Source organism: Phoxinus phoxinus (genome assembly GCF_949152265.1).
Source record: "Phoxinus phoxinus genome assembly, chromosome: 11".
Lineage (NCBI taxonomy): Eukaryota > Metazoa > Chordata > Actinopteri > Cypriniformes > Leuciscidae > Phoxinus > Phoxinus phoxinus.
Window position 1 is genome coordinate 28,062,998 of NC_136886.1, and position 23,263 is coordinate 28,086,260.

The 23,263-nt window shown below is 40.8% G+C and overlaps 1 protein-coding gene across 16 annotated transcripts in view; it reads right to left on the reverse strand.

Annotated features, from left to right (window-relative positions):
* Nucleotides 1-23,263, reverse strand: part of baz2ba (bromodomain adjacent to zinc finger domain, 2Ba) — a gene marked incomplete at its 3' end in the record, with an annotated part of 90,201 nt that overhangs the window by 24,935 nt on the left and 42,003 nt on the right. For all 16 annotated transcript variants that reach the window (XM_079628195.1, XM_079628196.1, XM_079628209.1 and 13 more), the window contains exons 3-10: nt 17,934-18,098; nt 8,659-8,859; nt 7,902-8,057; nt 7,355-7,560; nt 6,987-7,196; nt 6,062-6,658; nt 2,741-3,329; nt 951-1,241 (exon numbers count right to left, since the gene is read on the reverse strand). In XM_079628195.1, coding sequence (XP_079484321.1) covers nt 951-1,241; nt 2,741-3,329; nt 6,062-6,658; nt 6,987-7,196; nt 7,355-7,560; nt 7,902-8,057; nt 8,659-8,859; nt 17,934-18,096 — 2,413 coding nt within the window. In that variant the 5' untranslated portion in view covers nt 18,097-18,098. The remainder of the gene's footprint in view (nt 1-950; nt 1,242-2,740; nt 3,330-6,061; nt 6,659-6,986; nt 7,197-7,354; nt 7,561-7,901; nt 8,058-8,658; nt 8,860-17,933; nt 18,099-23,263) is intronic.

Consider the following 23,263-nt stretch of genomic DNA (forward strand, 5'->3'; position numbering starts at 1 on the left):
TTCAAGGGTATGATTTACTTCCGAAGCACAACTGATGCAAGACAAGCTATTCACACTCATGTATAATGCTTTGGAATAGGGTGATGTTCAAAAGATTAATAGCAATAGTGACACTAACAAAAACCACAGGAAGAAACTAGCAAAATCATATCTCTCAAATCTCTCCTTCAGAGAAGGGAAGTCTGCAGACATAACGGGCGTTAAGTGAATCTCTCAGCAGCTCAAAAAATGCTCCAAAAACAAATCATCACAGTAACTCTTCTCAGCTTATTACAGATTCCTCGCACTTTTCAATGGACACAATTCTGCTTCATTAGAATAAGTGTTTCATTCCATCGCGGTGAGGGATGCTGAACGCCATCCAAGAGCAGATGCACTTCTGTGCCATGTTTGCTGGATTTGAGAGTGTTTTGTTTAACAAATGTCTCTGTTAGCTTCAGAAGGAAAAGGCAGATTAAGTCAGCCAAACAGAGTTGGTTGATGTGTCTCAGCTAACAGGTTAAGGCAAACACGGGTACCGGGGTTAACCCAGGCACCGCACAGAGAGCTCTTGTTACCAGCTACATTTACCTAACCCTAAAACTGACCCTGTATAAACCAAACACAAGAGGAAAACAATTAATGGAAACAGTTTAAAATTAATTCTGCTTTGTTTTTCCTGGAATACAGGACAGATACAATGGCTAGGTCCAAGGACACACACCCAAATAGACGGGAGCAAAGTGAGCCCAGTGATGCCAGACGCCATCATTTATCTTTCTAAAAATAGACACTTCGTCATCTGAGTGTGACAGCCCCGCACACAGACAAATACACAAACAAAAGTGCATGCGCAAACACAACATATATTTAACTCCGTGCACACTTTTGATCCGGACAGAGCTCTGAAGGAAGGTGTCATGCATATACAGTTTTGGTTTATTTATAGTAATGACGTTGCCTGTGGTTACCTGGAGAGGTGCCAACAGAGTACGATGAGGAGGGAGAGCTGTGATAGGTCAAGGCACCGGAGCTGCTCACAATGGTGGGCGTGGCCACACTGGAGGGCTTAATGACTTGGAGGTTTAGTGGCAGACAGTCAGACAGGCTGTGATTGGTGGAGGAGTTAAGATGGGAAAACCCCTTGCTGAGTTTCTGAGGAGTCTTCTCTCCATCTGTGTCCATCTCCGTGACTCCATCCTTGCGCTTCTTTTTACCGCCCTCTGAACCGTTCATCTCACTATCTGAATTACTGTCCGACTCTGAGAGATAGAAGGCGAGAGGAGAGGACATGAGACTGCGTTTATGGCATTGATCATTATTACTGGTCGCACCAAAGAGCCGAATTAAAAGCAACTTGAAATAGAAATCACAATAACAATGCATTTAAAGGAACACTCCGACTTTTTGGGACTTTAGCCTATTCAACTTATTCCCCAGAGTTAGATAAGTCCATACATACCTTTTTCATCTCCGTGCGTGCTATAAGTCTGTTTGACGCACCCACCGCTAGCCTAGCTTAGCACAAAGACTGGATGTAAATGGTTGCAGCTAGCATACTAATCCAAATAAGTGACAAAATAACGCAAACATTTTCCTATTTACATGTTGTGATTTGTATAGTCACAGAGTGTACAAAAAACAAAGTCACATGAGACAGACATATTTTAACCGTATAAATACTGGGAAGTTGGGAACTATGTTCTCTGAAGGCGAAGCACTGCTACTTGAGCGGAGTGATATCCGCAGCACCTGAGACGCGCCGTTGTTTCTTCTGTTAACAAAACCAACGTGATGTCTCAGGTGCTGCGGTTATCACTCCGCCCAAGTAGCAGTGCTTCGCCTTCAGAGAACATAGTTCCCAGTATTTATACGGTTAAAATATGTCTGTGTCTCATGTGACTTTGTTTTTTGTACACTCTGTGACTATACAAATCACAACATGTAAATAGGAAAATGTTTGCGTTATTTTGTCACTTATTTGGATTAGTATGCTAGCTGCAACCATTTACATCCAGTCTTTGTGCTAAGCTAGGCTAGCGGTGGGTGCGTCAAACAGACTTATAGCACGCACGGAGATGAAAAAGGTATGTATGGACTTATCTAACTCTGGGGGATAAGTTGAATAAGCTAAAGTCCCAAAAAGTCGGAGTGTTCCTTTAACTTCCATAATCTGATGCATTTCCCAGTAAAAATGCAATTATATTTAGCATTAAATTATGTAAGGAATATTTCATTGAATCTGGATTTTAGGTAAAGTAAAGTAAATGCAATTATATTCAGCATGAAATATATTTACATTAAAAATAAATATTATATAAATATACATTGGATCGGGATTTTAGGTAAAGTATGCAATTATACTTTACTTTTATAATTATACTTTAATTATATTCAGCATGAAATAATGTAAGGTATATTTAATAGGATCGGGATTTCAGGTCAAGTTAAGTAAAAGTAAAGTGAAGTAAATGCAATTATATTCAGCATGAAATAATGTAAGGAATATTTCATCGGATCTGGATCTTAGGTAAAGTAACACATTGAATTAAAATTAAAATTGAAATGCTATTGCAGTGCAAAACATACTCGAGCAAACTTTGTTGTACTTACAACTTAAAAAATATTTTTTTATAGTGTATGCTATACCATGAACTATTTCCATGATACTTGATGCTCTATGGGTTTGGAGTGAGTAAATAATGAAAGAATGTTAGGCTAATTTCATTTCTTTAATGAACCACTCTTCTAGGCATCTCACCTGAAAGACTATCATCTGAGTCCTCTTCGTCATCATCCTCTTCATCCTCCACATCATCATCCTCGTCGTCTTCGTCTTCAGCAGAGTCATCTGAGTCTTTGCTGCTGGGCAGCTCCTGCTCGGCTCCGCTGTGTTGAAACAGGTCCACCAGAGACTGCACCAGGTGGTTCTGGGATAGACCCCTCCAGGCCTCTAATGCTTTGGGAGTCTTGCTCTTCCGTGGCTCACGAGTGCGGTTAGGAGTGGGAGACGCAGAAGCGGGACTCTTACGACCTCCTGTGCTGAGGTTGACGGGTACGTCTGAGCGGGGTTTGGTGGTGAGTGCCAGCGGCACATCTTGGGTGCTCTGGATGACTCCGTTGGGCTGGCCAAGACCCAGCAGGCCATGAGAGAAAGGCAGACTGGAGGAGGACAGACCTTGCGCTGAGGGGGGTTTGGTCCTACCTGACGCTTCGGAGTTGAGTTTAAGAGGGAGCACGGAGGAGGATGAAGATGAGGATGTGGGCACCCCTGCTCTCTTTTTTATCTTATATGGGTCCTGCTGTTTCTTTAACAGGAGAGGAAACGTCTGGTCCTGGGACAGGAAAGACTGCAGAAGGAAAAACAAAGAGAACGATGATGGAAAGTAAGAAAAGCAAGTCTAAATCACATTCAGTTTTATTTTCTAAAAAAACATAAAAGTCTATATCAACAGAAAAGTTCCAAGTGCACATTTTTTTCCAGGTGATGAACAATAAAAACACTGCAAGTCAATCCCAATCCACACAACTTTATAGACATTGAGAATTTAAAATGGGAGATGGCATAACTGCAGCGTGGGCTTATATATAATAATATAAAACCATTATCATCCGTTGGTGTGGACGCTAATATAGTTATCATTATTCAGAAGTTCCGAAGAATCTCTATAGATATTGTTCCTAATGTGTATGGGTCTTGAGTCATATATATATATAAATGTATAAATCAATATTTCATATGGGAGACTTTTTTTTCGTACATATTTCTGCGTAAAACTAACTTTTTTTTAACTTAATTTGTTTATATCCATTTCTATTAATCATATCTATTTATCTATTTCTCGAAATCAATATTACAGCAAGATCTGCTGCGGGGCAATGTGGTTTTCAAAACAAAATGGAACAAAACAGAATTTCCAAGAACGAAGCACATCTTCAGAGAAAGGGGAGATATGTATACTGATAGCAAAGATGAGAGGAGGGAAAAACAACAAATTGACTGATAAACAGAGAGTGAGAGAGGAAAACAGCAGAGGAGATGTGGTAATTGCGCTGGTTGTCATGTGGCTTAAGTGCTGGTGGAGGAAGAGTGTGAGTGAGCATAATGCTGCTCTGACTCACTGAAACAGAGAACAACAGCGCGGCCATGACTCTATCAGCTCCACAACATTCATTAAGAGAGAAGGAATGCTCAAACTCTGCCTGCCTTCAACCGCTGAGCTCAATGGTTTGAAATCTTTCTATGATGTTCTGGAGCCTTTCAATACACTTTTTTTAGCTTTTAGTATGAATATGTTAGCCTTAAGGTTATGGATAAGCTGGTGTGTTCCAAAACAATGACAAAATTTGCATTTAAGAGATATACCGGACGGTAAGCATTCAAGTCTCTCACTTCCGCTAAAATGGTTCATGGATTTTTATAACATCACCGCAGACTTCAGCTTCTCATCACATCTTCTGTCCAATCAAATGCTCTCTAGAATCTAAAGTGTACCACCAAAGCCACTGTTGACACATCACGCAAGCAATATGGGTAGGAGATGTGTGTTTGGTTGCTCAAACGCTTTATTACATTTTCCAACTGTACGTTGGTTAAGAATGAAATGTTTAGAATTTATTCACACCTCTACTATTGAATCCAATATATCATCAGCGCTCGAATGCGCTTCCAATGTGCTGTCAAGACTTGCAGTCTGTGAGGTAAACTAAACGCTATTGGCTATTTGAAAAGGGGGAGGAGCCATTCATTATGTCCCGTCTGAGCTTCCTGTTTCAATGGAAATTACATCAACGCATCATACAAAGCTGCGCGTTCCAAGGCACTTCAGTGGGCCTTTAAGTTAAGAAATGATCGTATTAATTGTTTTCTTAAAGTCACAATGTACCAGAAGTAGCGACAGATTTTTTTTCCATATTGTGACGTACATCTGAGTGAAACAGATTGTATTGAAAAGGAAAAAAGGCAGGGTGGGGACTTCGTACTATCCATCGGTTGTTGGTGGCAGATCATGGAGGCAGATATGAATATGAGCTTGAAAGGGGCGGGGTTTATGTGGTTTCACCGGAAGATCGTGTTTTTGTTTGAAAATGTTGAGGTCACAAAAAAAGAAACATATGCATGGATGAATCATTCACAATACGATAAAAAAAAAAACGCTTTTAGAAAATAGATTGTGAATTTCCATTTCATGCCGACTTTAAGGTTTTGTGCAACCAGGCCCCATTCCCTAGAAATGAACTGGGTTTATGAACTGGGTAATTTTATTGACCTTTATTTACTTTTATTAAAAAGTAATAGCACCTTAACAAGCCACGTTTTCAGGAATCGTTCAGACGGCACACACACTGCAACCCCAAGTATAAGCAAGAGTAACACCGCTGCTTGCCTTCGTAAGCACCACTAATAAAATCAAAATATTATGAAACTGTTCCACGCCGTAACATAATAATAAAATTACTCTGGTTAATTACAAGAAGAAGAAAAAAAACATATTAACCTCTTCAACAGTCATTTCAAGGCAACAAAAGGAGAGGTGAGGAAAAGGCACATTTATTATACTCATTTGCTGAAATCTGGCCCCTTAAGAAGTCATGGAGTTAATTGCCTGTTGGTTTTGCTTCAGTAATTCTAATAAAGCGATGCTCGTTGTCACTTTCATTTACCAACTAAAGCCACACAGTAGGGAAGCCAGTCCTACTGATAAGAGAATGGAGCTGTCCTTTCTGTCCTTCTCTCAGCGTTTCTGTCTTCAGCACATTCGCAAACACACACACACACACACACACACAAATAATTCTCTCTCCCACTCACATTCTCCCTCTCCGTTACTCTGACCTTTTCAAATAGGCTGGTCAATAAGGAGAGACACGTCCTGAATACCAACAGCACCCTAAAAGCGATAATCCTAAATTGGCTTAAAAGATACGGACGGAAACTGTGGAGAATTTGCTTTAGCTGGTTTGCTTTTCTGGAAAATGAAAATGTGGACGCCGGCCTTGAGGGAAAAGTGAGATTAATGTATGGACTTGAAGGATGAACAGTCATTTTCACACTTCTCCAGCCAGACCGTGGCACACTCACCTGTTTCAGCCTGTAGTCAGCAGTGACTTGTGCCAGAGAACTTTCCAGAATCTTCCTGCTGGTCAGAGCATCCAGTGCTGCAGATTGGGACTTGTGGGAGGAAGCTTGAGATTGCGCCTTGAGGGAAGGGGTGAGTGGAGGCGGTTTGGGGGAAGAGGACAGGGGGAGTGGTTTTGGAGGGGAGGGGACTGATAATGGTTTGGGGGAGGAGCATAACGAGAGTGGGAGGGGCTGAGGTGAGGAAGTGAGGGGCTTGGTAGAGGCTGAGGGTTTTTTTGGAGAGGAGTTTCGATGCTGTGGAGAATGTTTAGGAGAAACGTCTCGACGTGACTGTGCGATAAGCGCTAACGGTTTAGCGGCAGCAGCCAGGCCAGTGGACTGGATGACGCTGGTGTGGAGGGGTCTTTCCCTGGCTCTGCTGCCCGATAGAGACAGCAGAGGGGACTGAGACAGGGCTGGCGGAGGTGGAGAGCGATGCAGGTGCACTGGAGGAGAGGGCTCTAAAGGTGCACTGCCCGGTAGGCCTACATGGAAGTCCTGGGCCTCCAGCAGCCTGGCCTTTTCCTTCTTACTGAGCCCAGAGTTTGGCGTCACAATCTGGGCAAACAAGACAGGGAGAAGTCCACTTGTTGATTAAGGTTTTTACACCAAAACCAGTCATAATGTGTTTTTACATGACTATTTTCCACTCTCACTGACCCTCAGCATTAAACAGGTTGTGTTTGTCACTCAAGACATATGTAAACAACCTTTGTTATGTAATTTAGCAGATACTTTTATATAATATGACTTCCAGTGCACTGGAGCAATCTGAGGTTAAGTGCTTTACTCAATGGCTCAGTGGTGCAATGCTAGGATTCAAACTCGTAACCTTTTGGTTACCAGCCTGGAAAACAGTAATAAGCCAATATGAGCAATATCTTACTTTCATTTTCTTTTTTTTCTGCCGCTCCTTTTCTGAGTCTGACTCTTCACTGTCTTTACTCTGCTCGTCTTCGTCTTCGTCATCATCATCTTCTTCCTCTCCAAGATCATCAATATCGCTGCTGCTCACTCCGTCGCTGTCAGTATCCAGCGATGATCCAGATTCACTCTCGCTTACGGCAGACCCCTCTACCTGCTTCTTACGGGCTTTCTGCATTGGTCGACACAGACATCAATGATTCATCTTGTAAAACAGTTTGAATTCATTCAACAAACCCTTAAATAATTGGTAGTATGTACTTAAATAAATGTATATGTAGTGTTTGTGTGTTTGAACCACGCTCCTCGCGTGCAATGACGTCGTCGTACCTTCTCTTTAGTTTTCTGCGAGGGTTTCTCCTGAAGCTCCCCTGTGCTGTTGCTATGGTGACTGGCCTTGCGGTCGCGGGCTTTGGCGTTGAGTGTCCGGCTGTGCTCAGGGGGCCGGAGCGCGGGGGAGGGGGAGGCAGAAGCCGAAACAGTTCCTTTAGCCGCAGATGGAGACAGTGAACGACCATTCACAGCTCCGTTCACACCTGCGCTCCAGAGAGTTTACATGAACCAGTGAGATGCTTTTAAACTACGCAATTTGTTGCTACAAGTTAGAGAGACAAATCAAAATTTAACTCAAAATATATACTGTTAGACAAAAGCTAGACAAAAGTATAGCGGTAGAAGATCTCCTGATAAGCGCCTGATGAATTCAACACTGCCGGCGAATGCTCAAGGCGATGATTACTGCGAGTACACCAGCCTGAAGGCTACATTACTGCTGCATTACTTTTGTTTAAGAATTATTACTTTATTGTTTCATGTTTAAGTCTGCCTCCGAGGGATATCATACATTCCCAGGAGGCAGATATAGACAGATTAATACCTTTGGAGGCCTGACTGCTCTTGCTGGGTGTTTTGGATGTGTACGGATTGGCCTCGTGGTTGTGAAGGGGTGGGGCGAACATAGGTGGCAGGCTCAAAAAAGGCGGGAAGAAAGCTGGAGGACCCCGTCCATGTGCTTCTGCTGCTCTCCACCATTCTGAGAAAAGAGAGAGTAAATTACCTTATAACATACATTAGGCTAGATCATCTAAATGAGACAGGACTGAAGTAAATATTAAATGATAATAATAATACTTTATTAATTATTTACAATATAATACGAAATAAATGTTATATTTATGACAAATTATTATTATTATTTAAACATTTAGGTTATTATAATAAAATATCAATAAAAATAATGTATTATATTATTACTATTATTGTTACTGATGATGTTTTTATTATTATTATTATTATTTATAAGAATATACATTTTATTATTATAATAATATTTATGATTATATTACTACTACTATTATTATTATTCATACTAATTAAAGTTTAAAAAAATATTATTCTAAATAATAATACTTATTATTATTGCTATTAATAATAATAACAGTTTCATTATCAATATTAACAACAACAAAAATAATAATAATTATTATTATTGTTTTACTGTTATATACTGTACTACTATTACTTTATATTAGTTTCCGAATATTAAACTTTTGTGCCAATTAATTACATAGGGCTTTGTGTCATCAGGCCTTCGGTCATGAATAAACGGCCACCAACATTGTGCGCACACATACCTGAGAAGGCTCCTAGTTGTGGGTGAGCTGCGAGGGCAGCGGAGACCCCCAGTCCTCCTAGACCTCCAAACTCTGGGCGGGCCGTGGCCGGTGATAGCAAACCAAAGGCTGGGTGGGCCATGAGAGGGTACCCACTGGGCAAAGAGGTCATTGAGCTGACACTGAAGGTCTGGTCACTGCCCGTCAGTCCAAACAGAGGACCTGCCCCATCAAACACACACATACACAAAACACCATTACACATTCAGCATTAGATAATCACACCATTTTGAAAGGTTAATGCTTAAAACAAGAAAATGTTTGCCACAGGGGAAAAATAAATAATTAAGCCTAATTATATTATATGTTAACCAGTTTTGCATCTAAGTAAATTATTTTTATTTTTTTAAATGGCTACTGGATTTTTCTTTTTCTTTTGAAGTAGTAGAATATCATCACTCTCTCTGCCTCTCGTGACACTTTAGGAATAGAGAGGGAAGTTATTTGTATGAAAAAGAAAGTGAGTGTTAGTGTTGAGTGATTCAGAGTTCAGTGAGAGCGTATATGTGTTCTGAGTGTTTTGTCAAGGTGTGTGGGTTTGTGTGTATATATCAAAGAGAAGTTCAGAAATCTCTATGGCTCTGTGTGTGTGTGTGTGCCTAGAGAAGAGTAAGCCTCATAGTGCTGTGTCAGCCTCTGAAGCCACATATCTCGATATGAATAACAGTTCACCCCTAGTGGTAATTCTAACTAACATTCAGTTTGCTCATAAAGCTTGAGACGTTTATGTTTGCACGCCTAGTGACAGCATGGGTATTTTCCCTTTTGCATTTACGTTTTTCAATATTGTAGAGCAGACATGAAGGGGTTTCATGTTAGCTAAATATGACATAACCTCCCCTCGGGGACATTTGAGGACACCCTTAAAAAGTGTAATTCTTTTCATGTAAAAATTCAAACGTTTTCTATTAGGGGTAGGGATAGTCTATTGTATTTATAATTAGCTTAAAAAAAAAAAATAAAAAAAAAAGAGTATGGTATGCCTTCATTTAGACAGTAAGTAAACGTGCGTGTGTGTGCGCGTGTGTGCATGCGCGCGCGCACGTGTGTGTGTGTGAGAGAGAGAGACAGTTTGATGGCTGTTAATGTTAATGTAATCACAGGCTTTCTGACACTATTTGATTAATAACTATGATCAGACCAAATGAAAGTCTCTGCGTGATAGAACAAGGAAGAAGTGGGAGAGACGCCCAAAGCGCTCCTGCATCTTACACAATATTCTATAAGATATCACAACACCCTCTCCAAGTCCGATAAATCACTTCAATCTCTTGTTTGACATTGTATGGGCTCTCGGCATACATGTAAACACAGAGCTCTTTGTATTAATCATCGTCGTCGTCATCATCATCATCCAGATTGCATCCTTTCTGGGATCGATCTCCTCTGGCAGCGCTGATGCTGCCCATTGTCTCCTTCAGGAGTCACATGTAATTTCTAAGCCGCATATTTCATGCAAATTCAATTTCCATTAGGGAGCACAGAGAAGAAAGGCTTGAGCGCACCGTTCCGCCAGCGCAGCACCGCGCCAGCTCTCTCGCTCTTGCACACACACACACACACACGAGCACAGAAAAGTGATGATGGGAAATGCAGGACTTTTGCAGATAGCTATAACTCCAGGAGGGACAGAGAGGAGGAGAGGGCCTTGACTTCCCTTTGCTGTTGTTTATGTGTGAAGACTGTAGAAACTGTCTGCTGCATGCAGCGTTTTTTTTTTTTGCAGTATTTTTCCCCTGAGTCCACTTAAAATGTTTGTCCACTTGGAACGTCCACGAAAACAGTCATGATTTAATTTTACATGACTATTTTCCACTCTCTTTCTGACCCTTAGAAACTGCTACCTTTAAAAACATAATAGTTGACCTAAAAATGAAAATGATGTCATTATTTACTCACGTCTTGTCATAACCCATATGACCAATATAATATATATTTCCACTGTTCCTCACACAAAATGTCTTTCTAATTGTGCGTTCACATTTACCATTGTTCAGCAAATGTTCCCAGACAAAATCCAGTAATTTCATTAGGAATCCATGCAAATTTCACGCATGCGGGAAAGATTTCGCAAAGGCTTAAATCGGTCATGCAAATTTATCATGTTGACCAAGAGAAAGCTGCTTGTTCTGAAACTGACTTCTGTATGAGCTGTAAAAAAATTTTTTTTTACCTTTTACCGCAAAATTTCATTAATGTCACCACACCTTAAGACTTTAAATATTGTGCATGTGTGAACATTTTTCAATTCTTCTCTTTTTATGCCTCACAGAAGAAAGAAAAAGACACGAGGGTGAGCAAATTTGGGTGAACTATTCAGTTGCGAAAAGGCAGTTGCGTAGTAGCCTGGTCCTACCAGACTCTCGTACATTTAATTTGTACAGATAGTCTGGCCGCTCTCCATTGACAAGCGTTAACTTCCTTGAAGGCGGGTATTCTGTTAAAGTTTAAAACTATTGGATCTGCCCAGAGTCACTCTGGATCTGCCATAACCAATCGCTAACGTTTGGTAGTGACGTATGACGACTCAAACTAGCGCACAACCTCAACGTCATCGTTCTCAGCCACTCCCTCTGTTCGCTGATTGGACCGGTAAAAAATTGACCGGAGAAAACCCAAGAATACACCACAAACCCAGACGGAGTACTGAAGGAAAATGAAAATTGAGCGGAAGTAAGTAGGAGGGCGGAGCCAGGCTAGTTGCGTAATAGCATTGCTACAAATAGCGTAGCTATTAATTTCTCTTTGGCGAGGTGCAGAGCTTTCTTTGTAAATTCTGAGGTTCCAGAAAAAATGTGTTTGGGGGGGGTGGGAGTTTTAAGATATAATATACTAACGTGCCGGATCCGGATCCTGAACGGAAGCGCGAATATAATCTCAGAATTAACATAGAAACATAATGCGCTAGATACAGATTATCTTGAGTTCTGTGTTCAAAGACGTTAAGGTGTTGATTTGCATATTAATGATGTGATGTGACAGTTTGTGCTTGTAAAACACCATGGCATAATGCATTAAGCCCAACCAAAGGTCTGACCAACATCGCCCTTGACATCTGTATGGAATTTGGAAGCTTAAACAGTCACAGTTATTTCATTGAAGTTTATATATTATCTAGCTAGCCTATATTGCTGGTCATGCGTTGGAAATGTGAATAGCAGTCAAATGGCATGGACCACTTTGTTACTGCATTTCTTCCACTTCTTAATTTAACATAGAAAGTTATTAACAACTTTATCATTGTTATATTTAACTTTCCTGAACACGGGTCATAACATAAACATCTTTCAGTGGTGTATAAGATGGGGGATCCCCCAAATGAAGTGCCGCATCCAGCTTGTTCCGGGACAAATCAAGCCCTGGTGAGATGGTAATGTAGCTAATTTTTAAACCATGTTGCTTCTTAGTAGCAAAGCCATTTTATTGATTTTGTAATGGGGCACAAACACTGAAAAACAGTACGTTACATTTCCCTGACCATTTATTTATTCAGCCATTTAGAATTAGAACCAGTCACACTAGTTTTGTGAATAACGGGCTGGAACGTGTTAAAATCAATTTCCGATTCCATTTGAATCATTCAGACAGCCTCCTCACACACTCAACTGTGTGCCGGTTCTCATTCAGTGAAATAGCAGGATTTTTTTAATGCTGGGTGATGTGGAACATTTACCCAGAATCCACTTAATCCAAACCTGCGAAAGTATCATTTGCCAGTGATAAAAGTCTTTATAAAGTTTTCCTGTGTATGAGTAGTTTGATTGTGATGCATCATGTCCTACAAAAATCTGACTGCGTGTACCACTGTGTTTCGCGACACATTTGAATGTTTTGCTTATTAAAATGGCGTTTATTACAGCAACGTGTGAGTCTGTGATTTTTCTTTTGCCAGATTCATTGAAAGAACTGGCTCAAAGAGTTGTTTGTAAATGAATCGGACTTCACTGGTCATGCCGTGTGTTTGTTTTTGTGCGCAGCCAGTTAACTCATTTCAAAAGAGCAAGAAAATCCTGTTTTGCATATGCCCTCTTTTAATTAGGCTCTAGAATGGAAAGGAGAAGAAAGAACTGACAGCTTTCAGTTCCTGAGCTTAAGGCATGTCCTTTTTAATTCTCACATACACAAATCCAGTACAGCCTGTATGTTTTGGGTTTTGTCCTGATATATACAGTGGCGATAAAAGAGGGAAAAAAAGGACGAAAAGAAGGAGCTTGAGAAGGAGAGAGGCGGATGTGAAGATAAATGAGAGGAAATATTCCCCCAAAGACCATCATCCGCTCCTGCTGGCACACACACACAGACACACACACACACACACACACACACACAAACACACACAGTGGCAGAAACGCCAGTTTCATATTAATGCGCTTTCAGCCGGCAATAATTAAATCAGCCTCTGAGAGGAGCAGAGCAGAATTACCGGATTACCTGATATCCTTCTTATTTTATCTTTCTCCTTCGTTCTCTCTCACCGTCTCTCTCTTTCTTCGCTTGTCCCCCAACCCCCCCCACCAACACACCTTCCCATGTTCTCCATCTTCTGACAAACCGAGCCATCTTGAAAAGCGGCACTGTCCTCCCCCACCTGTCTCCTCGTTCGCTCTCTTATGTGGGATGCGGCGGAAGCCGATTAATGTGCCCTCCGTTTGCATCAATCACATTTCTACAGACAGATCTGACAGCTGACTTAATTGTCTGTGTGTCTGAGGGGGACGGAGAGAAAAAGTGCGAAGATGTGGCCGCCGTTTGTTCTGAGAGAGGTTCGAATATTCTCTGTTTAAGCCCAGATGCACCTCGTTCTCGACCTGAACATCATCTATCGCTCCGGCACGCTTGTGGGCCGGTGATTTAGTGGGACAAAGTGTTAATTGCGTTTAAAGTGGTAATGATAGCGCTGTGAGAACCTGTCGAGGGAAAGTCTCATTCTGAACGTTAATCAGCTCAACTAGGACTGAATTACCGAGGTCCTCTTGTCTGTTTAACCCAGGTAAAATCACTTTATAATGGATCAGTCTTTGTTGTGGGATTTTTTCTCTTTAAATTAAGCAATATCACATGGGAAGGAATGTTCTCAGCCACGGTGATATTAAGTAATACAGCACTCTTGCTTATGCAATATTCTCTTTTATACAACTATAACAAGAAGTTAATATCAAGTACTTCACATTTCGGACACAATATGGCCAGCTATTTTATTTTTGCACAGCCAACAAAAATAGTCCCAATAGAGGACAAAGCAGGATCAAGCGCTGGAATTCTATGTAGTAATCGCAGGCAAGTAGTGGAGTGATGCAAACTGTCCCAGTCCTATTTTATGAAACATCAGCACTCTTGGAATTGAAAACTTCATATTTGTAAAACTATTCGGTGGGTTACTGAATAGATAGCTGGCTAACTAGTCTGCCTGAATAATTTGACTGATTTCAGATTCACCAGTAAAAAAAGAATGAAAAAGAAAATGATTTGTGTCTAGACATGCGGTCTTAAAAGTGCAAGTGCTGCAAGATGTTAAAAAACAGCAGCAAAACACATTTGACATCCATGTTTGGCTGTAGCAGCAGTGCTTCACATTAAAAGATGCAACACCTCAGAGTAAGTAGTGTAAACAGCTAAGACACACGATCAATGTGATAAAAAATGTTATACTTTTAAAAATTAAGTCAGCATCCCTGAGCGAATAGTCAGTTGCTAGATAACTAGTCAACTAGTCTTGCATTGTGACCCATTCCTACTTTGAATGCCACGTTTCCTTATCAAATTAATATAGTGAAGCCAAGCTAACTATTGTGTAGTAAAGGGTTATAGTGGAAAGTGGAATGGATTCAGACAGCAAGAATCGAGCTTGCGATACCCACATGAGCACCATGTCAAGCGTATCTGCAGTAACCACTAAGTCATCATGGCTGTGACTAAAACTGGAGCTTTATTTCTGTAAAAACAAAACAGCAAAGAGAGTTGGTGAGTACTTGAACCTGAATTTTGCTGGGTACTTCAATTTCAAGAGAGACGAGTCGGAGCCGGAATTACATGTTCAAAAATCCAAAACTGAGGGGGAAAATAGCAGTCTCTCAGCAAAAACAAAAGGTCTCCCTTCACTGTAACTCCTCTTGTCGGGCTGGTGTTAAAGGAACACTACACTTTTTTTGGAAATAGGTTCATTTTCCAACTCCCCTAGAGTTAAACAGTTGAGTTTTACCGTTTTCTAATCCATTCAGCCGATCTCCGGGTCTGGCGGTAGCACTTTTAGCATAGCTTAGCATAGATCATTGACTCTGATTATTACCATTAGCATCTCTCTCAAAAAACTGACCAAAGAGTTTCGATGTTTTTCCCATTTAAAACTTGACTCTTCTGTAGTAACATCGTGTACTAAGACCGACGGAAAATGAAAAGTTAAGGTTAAAAGTTAAAAGTTAAAAGGCTAGGAACTATACTCTCATTCCAATGATATTACGCAGCGCCTGAAAATAGTCCCCAGCAAGTTATCCTATTTTCAGGCAGGAATGAGAGGATAGTTCATAGCCATATCAGCCTAGAAAAAAAAAATCATTTTCCATCAGTCTTAGTACACGATATTACTACAGAAGAGTCAAGTTTTAAATAAGAAAAATATCGAAACTATTTGGAAATTGTTTGGGGGAGATGCTAATGGTCTAATTAGATTCAATGATCTATGCTAAGCTATGCTAAAAGTGCTACCGCCAGACCCGGAGATCGGCTAAATAGGTTCAAAAACGGTAAAACTCAACTGTTTAACTCTATGGGAGTTGGAAAATGAGCCTATTTCCAAAAAAGGTGGAGTGTTCCTTTAAGGTAAAAGAGTGGAAAGCCGCGAGGAATATTAACTGTTAATGAGAGTCTCGTCAGAAAGCGACACAGGGCCAAAAACTAAACCAGAGCAGACAGAGCGATTTACAAACAGGAAAGAGCCAGTGGAGCCTTACAACTTCACAGTTTATAGAGTAGAAGAGGATACTTAAGAGTGTCAGGAAGGATGGGGGGAAAGCTGTGTTATTGTGTCTGTGCGTTCACGTGTGCGCGTGTGTTTATGTGAAAGGGGGGCGGAGAGTGAGATGACAGCAGTATTAACAAAGGTCTAGTTAATTGGTTGAGATTCATTAATGCAGCAGCTTTTCAATTTGCAGCCAAAACTGTGAGTGCTAAATCCTGGTCGGTGTTTTCACATGCCGAACAATAAGTCGGTAATTACGACAGGAGCAAGTCGTTGGCTTTCTTCAGCCCTGACTGCACCACAGAAAGAACAAAACCCAAGAGGGAGGGAGAAGAGATGCTTTATCAGATGAACAAACTATAGGCAGTTAGAAAAACGATTAATAAATTATTTTTTCTTTCTTTCTTCATTCAGCGTAACACGTATGGAGTAATTTTGCTCTGTTTTATCATAGGGGACAGGGGTAGGTTTTAAAATGGTTTTAACTGATTCTGATTCTAATTTTGCGTCCAGCACTCCAGTTGTTTTCTGTGTTTTAAAGTATCCCATTACTGTTTGACTGAGTAAGAAATCTTTTAGAATTCAGGGAGTGAGCTGCAAACAATGCAGACTGAACTGTGAATCAATTCAATGAAAAAATGTATTCATTCAAAAATTAGCCATTGCTAGTTCTGATTCTAAACAGCCACCAAGAATTAACAGAGACTATATTAAGTCTGAGTCTTAAGAACTAGTCTGACCAACTAGCTTTTATCCAAGGGGTAATCAGTCTAACTTTTTGGGTTGAAATTAGACCAATCTACATGTTTAAGTAACTTATTTAAAGTTATGACCATTCCTAAAGAAAAAAAAATGAGATGCCTAACTTGTAAGACTAGTCTAAGCGGTTTATGTAACTGTCCAACAGAAAATGCCAGATATGTGAAGAAATTGCTTAAATACCCTCAGGAAAAATGTAACACTGCAACGTGAATAAAATAGCACTAAAATTGCTTTAAAATATATTGTTTAAAAACTAGGGACACTTTGTTATGGAGTAATATTGTTAAACTAATAGCTTCGCTATACTTTTAGTGATGCTACTGCTTTTCAAGGTTTAGTTCATACAAAAAAGCAAATTCTGTCATCATTTATATTTCCAAACCCTGTATGACTTTCTTGCTGTGGAACACAAAAGGTTTTCTCTGTGAGAAACAGAAAAAGATGTTATCTGCTGAATAAAAATCTTCCCCACCGCCATAGCTCTTCAATCTCATTCACGATCGTGTTAAATTTAAATATGCCAATGATATTGGCTCTTGCAAATCTAACCACTGATGTCAAATGTGGTCCCATCACAAATAGAAGCACTATTTTTTTAACTGATTAAGATTCACGAGCTATGGCAGAGGAGAGGATTTTTTTTTACATTTTACATGTCGTTCAAAACCCATAACACTTCCGTTCATCTGCGAAAGATATTTTTAATATTCTCTCATTTCTCTCGTTTTTGTCCATCCCTTGAAAGACCATGCAACCATACATTTCAAGTGTCAAGAAGTACAAAATATATAATTAAATATAACATATGAATCGAGCAGTTTAATCCTAATCTTCTGAAAAGACGTGATTGCTTTATATGATGAACAGATTGATTTAGGATTGTATTCATACATTAACATTGATCAACACACATAAATGGAAGATCAATCAACCGTAGTTGCTTGACGCACAAGAACCATGAGGTCTGTTTTCACGCATCAAGCAAAATAAGACTCATATGTATTACTTTTATGGAGTTTTTTTGTCATTTTTGGCCCTTGAATGCCTCTGTACGAATTACAATAAAAGAGGAGTATGGACAAAATCTCCTTTTGTGTTCCTTGGAAGAAATAAACTAGTTTGGAACAACTTTAGATCATTTCATTTTTGGCTGAACTATCCCTTTAACAGAGCAGACTCTGAGAAAGTGAACCCTTGTGCCTTATCAGACAAGACTCAATCAGCAGGGAAGATTTGCGCTTTATCACATGTCACCCAGAGAAGAAAAAAATGATGCTTCATCACATCAGACAAGAAGAGAGGTCCCTGATGACATCAGTCTCCGATCTGCCGCCAACCTAAACTGGGAGACATGCTCAAAGCGCGTCTGTGTGACACTCAGTGGTGTGTGTGTGTGTGTGGAAATGTGCTGGCGTGTGATTGTGCGTGAGTTTTGACTGAGCACTTTTCAAACTGTAACAATAAGCAACCCTTGCGTCAGGGTATGAAAGAGCATGTGTGTGTGCGTGCAAGTTCTTACCGCATGTGCCGAGCGTTGCTGTGACTCCGTGGCTCAGGCTGCTCTTGGCATTGGAGGCTGCTGTGGATGAGGAAGAGGAGGAAGAGGAAGATGACGTCGAAGAGGTGGCGTGGACGGAGGCCGGGGTGGCGGAAGGCGAGGCCAGCCGTTCTGCAGACTCCATATCTGTCAAGCACAATCCAATCGATAATTAGAGTGAGCTCTCGCTCGCACACACGGCCTGCCACTCTTACTTTCACATCTCACTTGCCATGAACAATATTTCTATTTAACACCAGTCAGTCTCCTTCACACACACACACACACACACGTCTGCTCGCAAGATGAGCCAACCCCGTGAGCACATTTCTACAGGACCACACATTAACGTCCCGTTTGGGCAGAGGGTTTGCTCGGCTTGTCACATTAACCATTCATTCACTGTCGAGACCCTCTTCAATAGGATAGAAGAGAGACTGGCACGAGCTCATGCACATTCACACACACGCACACACGAAGTGAGCAGCGCTCTGTTTTACAAGACTATTCACAGTCATTTTTTACACAGCGTAAAACAAGCGTTCTCACACTTGATGTGCTTAACAGGCAAATTATGCCTTTAACTGTTTCTGCGGAGATTTCACAGCTTGGAGAGACGCATATTAAAGACAGTCGCACGCAGCCAGCATACACACACACACAAAAACCCCACAAGCATTCTCAAATTTATTTTCCCCCTCCTCAAAACATACCATATCCGCACATACTTTAAAAAAAACCCATGAAAATACAATTAACAGCCTTTAGAGTGTGATTTCAGTATGTAGATTTTTTTACAGAAATAATCGAGACTACTGGAAACGAGTGAACTCTTTATATGTTTAGAAATCTTGAGTTTGTTCGCATGTCCGCACAGATGCTGATGGAGATTTCGCTGTGGGAAGAGGCAGAGAGAACCATGGTGTGGCATACACGGCTTTGTTATTCTGTCATTATACATAAACACTCGTGGCCTGTTCCCTGAGCTGCTCTCCTTCTTATATGTCTCTGCTACACACACACACAAACACACATCCATACGCACACCGATTAGATCTCAGAGATGGAAACGTCCACAGAATATCAACTAACATCCCTCGCCCAAGAGCAATGCCGAAACCGACACACACACACAATGAAAGTGTCTGCATATTGGCGTAAACAGTGGCAAAGGCCACAATCTGCCACTGCGGTTGTTATCCCCCCCTTTCTTTCGCTCCACCTGTCCTTCACTCTCTCGTCTTTTGGATCAATCTTCCATCTTTGCTTTCTAACCATTTTTCCCCTCACTCATACCCTGCCTCCAAATGTCAAAGGTCATCAGGTCTTGACCCTGCCAACTCAAGTTCATGGCAGGTTACTCAAAATGAATGCTAGATTGAAATTCTACACTCTTAAGCCCGGGACACACCAAGCCAACGTCCAAGAACTAGCGGTGACGAAAACTGACTGTTGTAGCCTCTCGTCGGCTGCGTCTCGGCCAAAAAGTTGCGCTTGAACACACCAAAAGGACTAAACGCGACTGTCAACAAGCATGTGAGTGTAAGTAAACATCTGTCTATATCAGCAGCAGGTATCAATAGAGTATTTTCATTCAAAAAGCGATACTAGGACTGCAGATATACAAACCGTAAACAAAGCAGCGCTAGCTTACCATTTTTAATATCACTTTCTTCATTCCAGTCGGCTCATGTTATTATGAAAATATTTGTGCATTCGAATACTCAGGTCAGATGACATAAAATTATAACAGCCTTCTGCACTGTAAAAAATTTTTTTGGTTTATCTTAAAAAAGCAAGTTACCTCGTTGCCTTAAAATTTTTAGTTAATACAATGAAGAAGAATGGTTTAATAAACAGAAACTCAAAATAGTACATTATCTTCACACATTAGTTATCGAAGTTGATTTGACAAAAGATAAAAAGTTGTGATAACAAATCATGAAAATATTTTTTTACAGTGTGTCTGTACCGCCTTGAAGTTTTTATCACTTTCGCTTTTATTCTCGTGCACTGACTCTTTTTCTAAGCTGAACAGCCAATCAGAGTTCTCTCTCTCACTGACGGCCCAACACTGATTCAACATGCCGAATCGGCTAAAAAAACCCCGATGGGGTCGGACTACAGCCAACGGTGCGAAACACACCAGAAAAAGCCGACCGACCGTCCTGGCCTTTAGAAAAAATGCTCAGACTCAATTTTAAAGTTTCTATATAAAGAGAAATGTCTTAAAGTTGCAGTCCTAGACTTTTGGTGCTCCAGCGGTTAATAAACAGAACTGCATGCATCTTGCGTAAGAGCATTGTAGCCGGAGCTAATTCTGGGCTACTTCCCCAACGGTACCGACCTGATCGGTCTAAAATAGTCCATATATAAACACACTTATTATAGGTGTACCGTAGTGATTCAGGATCGGACAAAATCACGGATTGGAAAATCGATTCGTGATGTACTTAATTATTATAGAAATTTTGAACAAACATTTTTTACGGACTGCAGCTTTAAATGATTGCATTTCACTTTCATGTTTAACAAGCAACTTCAAAAAAATTCTAGAGATACAGTAAGTTGACCTAAATGACAAAAAGACATGTATTCAAACAGTCAGATAAGATATGGTAACACAGACACACAGCAATAAAACTGTGAAAAAATGGCGCAACTCACTCATGTCTCACACACGTGATATAAAATATAATTAAAGTTTAAATTATACATTAAAATAAATGTTCTTATATAATTAAATTTAAATGTAACAAACTCTATAATACAAAAATGTATAGGTTATGTATACTTCTGTTTAAACAGGGGGTTTTTTTGCTTACCAATGCTGCATTTATTTGATCAAAATACAGAGAAAACAGTAATATTAAGAAATGTAATTACAATTTAAAATGACTGTTTTCTATTTGAATTTATTTAAAAATGTAATGTATTCCTGAGACGGCAAGGCAGATTTAGCACATCATCCTTCAGAAATCATTCTAATATGCTAATCAGGTGCTCAAGAAACATTTCGTATTTTTATCGAAAACAGTTGTGCTGCTTAATATTTTTTTGGGAACCATGATAAAAAAACTTTAGAATTCTTTGACAAATACTAAGTTTGAATAGAACAGCATTTACTGGAAATAAAAATATTTTGTAGCTTCATAAATGTCCTTACTGTCACTTTTGATCAATTTAATACAACCTTGCGTGAATAAAAGTATTGATTTGTATATAGTGAGTGTTTATAGGTTATCATCTACCTCTCTCCAGCTACTCACTTCAGGCTGATTACCTTAAACATCAACGGTAAAAGACGAGGGCCTCAAAATAATTCATAACAACAACCATGATTACCGCAATAATGGTATGCCAGGGTATTTAAGGATCCAATCCTGACTTAATTATCAGAAATTAAAACAGCTTTAGCATCAGAATTAGTCTGATTTTATAGCTAATTAGCCATCTTCCACTGTGGCACTGGAAGGCAGGCATCGTAATCTCCGTGAGCTGCGTAATTAATTTGACTTGGTGCACGCGGCCAATGAGATTGACGGGAAAAAAAACAGCAGGTCCCGGATTCTGCGAATGAGTGAATCATATGCTAATCGCGATCTGGGCGCTTTGCGGGATATGTTTAGTCCGAGCAATATGGACGACACCTCCAGGCTCTCCAGCCAGCTGGGAGAAATGTGAACTCGAATTCCCACGAACGTGCTTCCAAAGAGAGACACTACATAAAGCTGTGTGTTATTTAATTTAACCTGAAAATCAATCATACACTCCTGAGGCAGTGAAATATACTGCTGAGGTTGCTGTGTTTGGGAGAGTGTGTGAGTAATTGTGTACGTTTGTATGTGTGGAAAATCAGAGAGAGATACAGAGACAGGGCATGGAGTGTGTGTTTATTCATAATGCTGCATATCTGTGTGTGTGTGCGCACGTGACCGACACTTCTCACTTGCTATGGCCCGTGGAAACAGATGGCCAATGCTAGCCACGCTAATCTGCCAACAGAGTCGTCAGCATGGATCAGTGCTAATCAGAGCGCGCCAGCAACCACACTGACACAAAGACTCCATTTTCTACAACCAGCACACGCTCAGCACAGGCCTGCCACCTTCCCGGTGACCTGCGGCAGGGGAACAGTGACCTTTGACCTTATATCGCTGTTAATTCCCAGTTGTAGCGGCATAAATGCTCATTCCTACAACCGGTGAGTACACAGGACACAGAATGCATGCTATTTCACAAGGGCGTGCGATTCTGGTTAACGAGTGTCCAAATACATCCATCTCCTCGGCCCTTCTGACTCATCGATTGGCCGCAGTGCTGCGTCGCCATTGGCTGGAGCAGCTTTCCTGAAGCGTGAGATGGCTTCGCCTGTCGCAAGACACGGTTGCTTGGTGACACTGGCAGTCACACCACCGTCAGTGTCCCAGGATGCACAGAGAGAGACAGAGAGAGAGAGAGAGAGAGAGAGAGAGAGAGAGAGAGAGAGAGAGAGAGAGAGAGAGAGCGCATGTATGGCGCCGTGTTAAAAACACCAGTCTCTAAATCAAGGAAGGGAGGGCAGATGGATAGGAGAAATGATATGTGGGCGGTGGCCTGTACAAAGAGGTGTGGGATTCACCTTTCTTTCTTCAGCCGTCTCAGATGTGAGTGAGAGGGTATTAGATTTTATGTGTGTGTGTGTGTGTGTGTGTGTGTGTGTGTGTGTCCTGCCCCATGGATGAATAATCTAGAGGTCTTTAAGAAAAGCGGGGCAACGGGGTCGAAATGATTAAATAGATTTCCGAGTGGTAAAAGCTGCGAGTTTCTCCACGGATCTGTGCTGCTGTGTCCGTTCGCCCGATCCTGTCCTACTCTACAACTCCAATCATGAGCGAAAAACGTCCAGTTTATCCTAACGCAAGGAGACAGATGCCATTGATCACGTCAATGCGCCTTTCCACGGTGACAAACATCACTCTTGTGCTACACAGTATCAGATAGTGGAAATTCAAAGGACGGGAACGTGATTTAAAGCTGTAATATGTGTGTGAGTGTGTGTGTCTTTGCGTGTTATGAGTAACCAGAGACCAGCAGCTCAACCCACACCCAAACAAAGGGCCCGTGACAGATGGTGGAAAGCTGCATGCTGGGATACTTCGGCCTTTCGTCCGTGAGCTGCTCTGTGGTCCAATAAGGAGTTACCAGATCCGCTTCCACAGCAACAAAGATCAGCAGATATACAGAGCGGATCGTCTGCCCAAACAATGCCATACAAACAATGCAAAGTGAGACCTGAGGAACAACACACACACACCGCTGTCGTACAAGAG